Source organism: Etheostoma spectabile, chromosome 8 (assembly GCF_008692095.1).
Source record: "Etheostoma spectabile isolate EspeVRDwgs_2016 chromosome 8, UIUC_Espe_1.0, whole genome shotgun sequence".
Taxonomy (NCBI): Eukaryota; Metazoa; Chordata; class Actinopteri; order Perciformes; family Percidae; genus Etheostoma; species Etheostoma spectabile.
In genome coordinates, this window is record NC_045740.1 from 13,959,313 (window position 1) to 13,962,954 (window position 3,642).

Genomic DNA, 3,642 nt, shown 5'->3' on the forward strand with positions numbered 1-3,642 from the left:
TTCAGAGGAGGGAATTATCTTCACTTGAATTTCTGCGCAGGAAAGTCACCGGATGCCAATGTCTTCTGAACAAAGCCACACTGAGAAATACAGAGAGAGTTTTGTGGAACCGATAGTCTTAATTAGTTTTGTAGCAACTCATTTGGCAATGGTTTAAATGTAACAGATGTTTATTAACATCAAAAAGTTATGCACTAAAGCTTTAATGCTAAGTGTACGAATTTAACTCATGTACAGCATATTGAAAATGTGTTTCTGTGTTTTGCCATTTGATCAACTATTCATTCCTAAACCTTCAAAGATACAAAGCCTTGACATCAGTCTCTCTCAGTCTGATTTGAACCAAAAGTACATTTTTACGTGTTAGACTGTTCTGTGTTATTGCAGGACATGATCTATCAAGACGAAGACGTGCCCCAGGTTCTGCTGGACTTCCTCCATGTGAAACACTTTCACACAGGGATCAAGAAGAGCAGCATGGAGTAAGTCCTTCAGCCCAGACTCCACCTACTGCTCCCAGAGATGTTGTCCAGGTTGCTATATTTAGCTCCTCTTATTTTTGGATTGGGGGCAATGCAGCAACATAATAACAATTTTAGAAACGTTTCCCACAGTGGTAGGAAGCAGCAGCAGCGGGTCTAACATGATCATGGAAGGACACTTGTACACATATACAGTACACATATATATATATACTGTTTATATATATATATATGAAGTACAGTAGTTTATTGTATGTGGGTGAGTTCAACATTATTAACAAAAGGATGTTATGTAGGGCTGGGCAATGTGGAGAAAATCAACTTACCCAAAATTTTTGACCAAATACCTCTTATCAATATTGCAATAATATTGTAGGGTTACAATTAGTGCTTTTGCAAAATATTTACACAATGAGATTTGTGATAAACAATCATGAGTAATTTGGATATAATTACTAAGTGGGTAAAGGCAAATAATACAACAGGTAGAACAGTCTGGTAAGTTCAGAACGTCGCATCTTGGGGCGGCCTCTAGCTCACCCAGTGGGAGTGTTTGCCCCAAGTTGGCTGAGTTCTGCAGAGGCCCGGGTTTGGGTCCGACCTGCGACCTTTTTCTGCATGTCAGCCCCCATCTCTCTCCACCTTTCATGTCTATCCACTGTCACTTTAATAAAGGAAAAAGCCCCAAAATATAATAAAAAAAAAAAGAACATTAAATCTTAATTTACTGTAATGCAGCCTTTAAAACCAGGAAAAGACAACACTTGTGTCATATTACAATATCCAAATTTTAAGACGATATCTAGTCTCATAGCACGATAACTATATCATAAGGATATATTGCCCATCCCTAACAGTATGTATCATACGTGGAGTACTCCAGGGAGTTATTGGCCTTTCATTTTGACAGTATCCTTTCAGGAAATCTAACAGTTATGTGTTCTAATTCCAGATCAGTTGATGATTTGGACAGTCAGGATTACAGGTAAGTAATTCCCAGTATTTCCGCCTTGTGTCTTTTTATTTGTGCAGTTCACTACTTTGTCTACTAGAAGGGATGTAGCTACTGTAGGAATACTGACTCCTGTGCACAAGAGAAATGTCTTCCTGTCTCTGCAACACCATTTTTCAGGGATGACAGAAGCATTTAATGACTACAATAAAGCACTAGCTATGTGATGTCTTACCTTATGCGCATGAGAATGCTTTATTTATTTGCAGTCCTGTAGGTTTCATATAAACCCTAGTTTAAAACCCGAGACGTGACAAAAGAAACTCAGTGTAAATAGCAACAGGTGTCAAAACACTTGCATGTATTGGTTTTTATGTAAGCAGACATACTCCTGACGTTACTGCTCAAATCAACACATCCTGTGTTCACGTTTTCTTCTACCATTGGAATCAATACGTTCAGGATCTACCACTAGTCTCCTAAAGAGGCGGGGTGAACCCCATGCAACACAGATACAGGAAATGACTCTGAGTTGGGGCGTCTTGGTTTTAAACCCTCTCTGTGCAACATGGTCACTCAGTGTGTTGCACTTATGAGCCACCCCTGAGCTCAAGGCCCTGGACTCTGTTTGCCCCTTTAGGATAGACCTGGTCCTGTTTATGTCATACATACATCTGTGCCAGCACCTGACCTCCTTATCATGCATCTGGCACATTCAACCTAAACCAGAATGTGCACATAACATAATGCACCATTGCAAAGGTACTAACAGACAAATGTGTTTCACACCAATAATAAAAGTCATTATTGGTAGACACATTATCTTGATATTTGAAGAAGTATTACCATTGCAAATGACTAATCAGTCATATTTTACTTGTGTTTCCTCAGTTATCCGTTACCAAATCAGCCAGTGTTGGGATTTTTTCAGGATCCTTACCTCTCTGACTGTACATCAGGTAGGAAATAAACTGCAAAATGTTAAACAGTTACCATCTCTGCAGAGTTGTGTATTTTGTTGTTTTGTGCTATAATTGTGAATTGCAGAACAAAAGCATTTAAAAAGCATGACAACATTGTTTAGACAGCATAAACCCGGAGCTCTGTCTTGTCTTGCAGATCTCCCAGATATTGTTGTGGATGGGGTTCTTCAAGGTTTTTATCCCCGGGACGTCCGGGTCAGCTTCACCGCCCCCATTTTCACTGAACCTGACCCCACCACCTCTATAGAGGCCTAACATTACAATTACACATACAATTCAATGTTTTCAAATAGCATATACAATACAGTCAAATACACAATGCCAGCAAGAAAGAAACCTACACTTGCATGCATGATACAGAAGGAAAACAGCCTGGAATAGGTCGCCGTCTCAGGTAGTGCACCTGAATCTCATTGTATAAAGGAATCCTATCTTATCACTGGATGCTTTAGACCAAAATCAGCAGCCCCAGTGGGATTTAAATCCAAAACCCAGGCTTTGTTGTTCCAATACTCCTCCTATTGTTCAACCTTTTCGTAGCCCTTTGAGAATCTCATGTTGAGGCCAAACACCAAAATTCATATTGAAACTTAGTCACTCAATATGTCTGTTTTTAGTCCGTTTAAATAGCACACAAACAGTTTTTAGGGGTCCCATATTGTACAAAGTGAGATGTCTGTCTTTTTTTAATATAAAGTAGGTTGATGTGCTATGTTAAATTGCTCATATTATGCTTTTTGGGTTTTCCCTTTCCTTTATTGTATTGTATATTTTTTTTGTGCACGTTATAGGTTTACAAAGTAAACAAGCCCAAAGTCCACCCCAAAGGGACGTACCTTCTCCAGTCTTGTTGTCCAGCCACGTTTTAAGTTTGCAGTACAATTTTTTTTTTAAATCAAACCATGTAAACCTTTTTTGATATAACCTCTAAATACAATTATGGACCTGAAAATAAGCATAATATGAGCACTTTAATATTGTGAAAATGCTTCATTTACAGAGAAATGCACACAGCTTGTATTCAGAATATGTGCCTTTTGAAGGAGCTGTCAGGACTTCTGTAGGGTTGTGATGTCACAATGATACGAGAGAGAGAGAGAGAGAGAGAGCTGTTACAGTGCCGTTACAGTCCTTCCCCGGGTGCAATGAAGGTGCAGATTCTCTGAGAGCGCAACTGCGATAACGCTGACCAATCAGCAGACTTGGCTTTTTGAAGGGGGGGGGG

At 39.4% G+C, this 3,642-nt stretch overlaps 1 protein-coding gene across 1 annotated transcript in view; it reads left to right on the forward strand.

Moving 5' to 3' along the window:
* The window catches only part of snx22 (sorting nexin 22), an 11,716-nt gene extending 8,092 nt beyond the window's left edge, over positions 1-3,624 (forward strand). Inside the window, exons 4-7 of the mRNA XM_032523912.1 lie at positions 388-482; positions 1,435-1,467; positions 2,326-2,393; positions 2,554-3,624. Coding sequence (XP_032379803.1) covers positions 388-482; positions 1,435-1,467; positions 2,326-2,393; positions 2,554-2,672 — 315 coding nt within the window. The 3' untranslated portion in view covers positions 2,673-3,624. The remainder of the gene's footprint in view (positions 1-387; positions 483-1,434; positions 1,468-2,325; positions 2,394-2,553) is intronic.
* Positions 3,625-3,642: the final 18 nt, after the last annotated feature.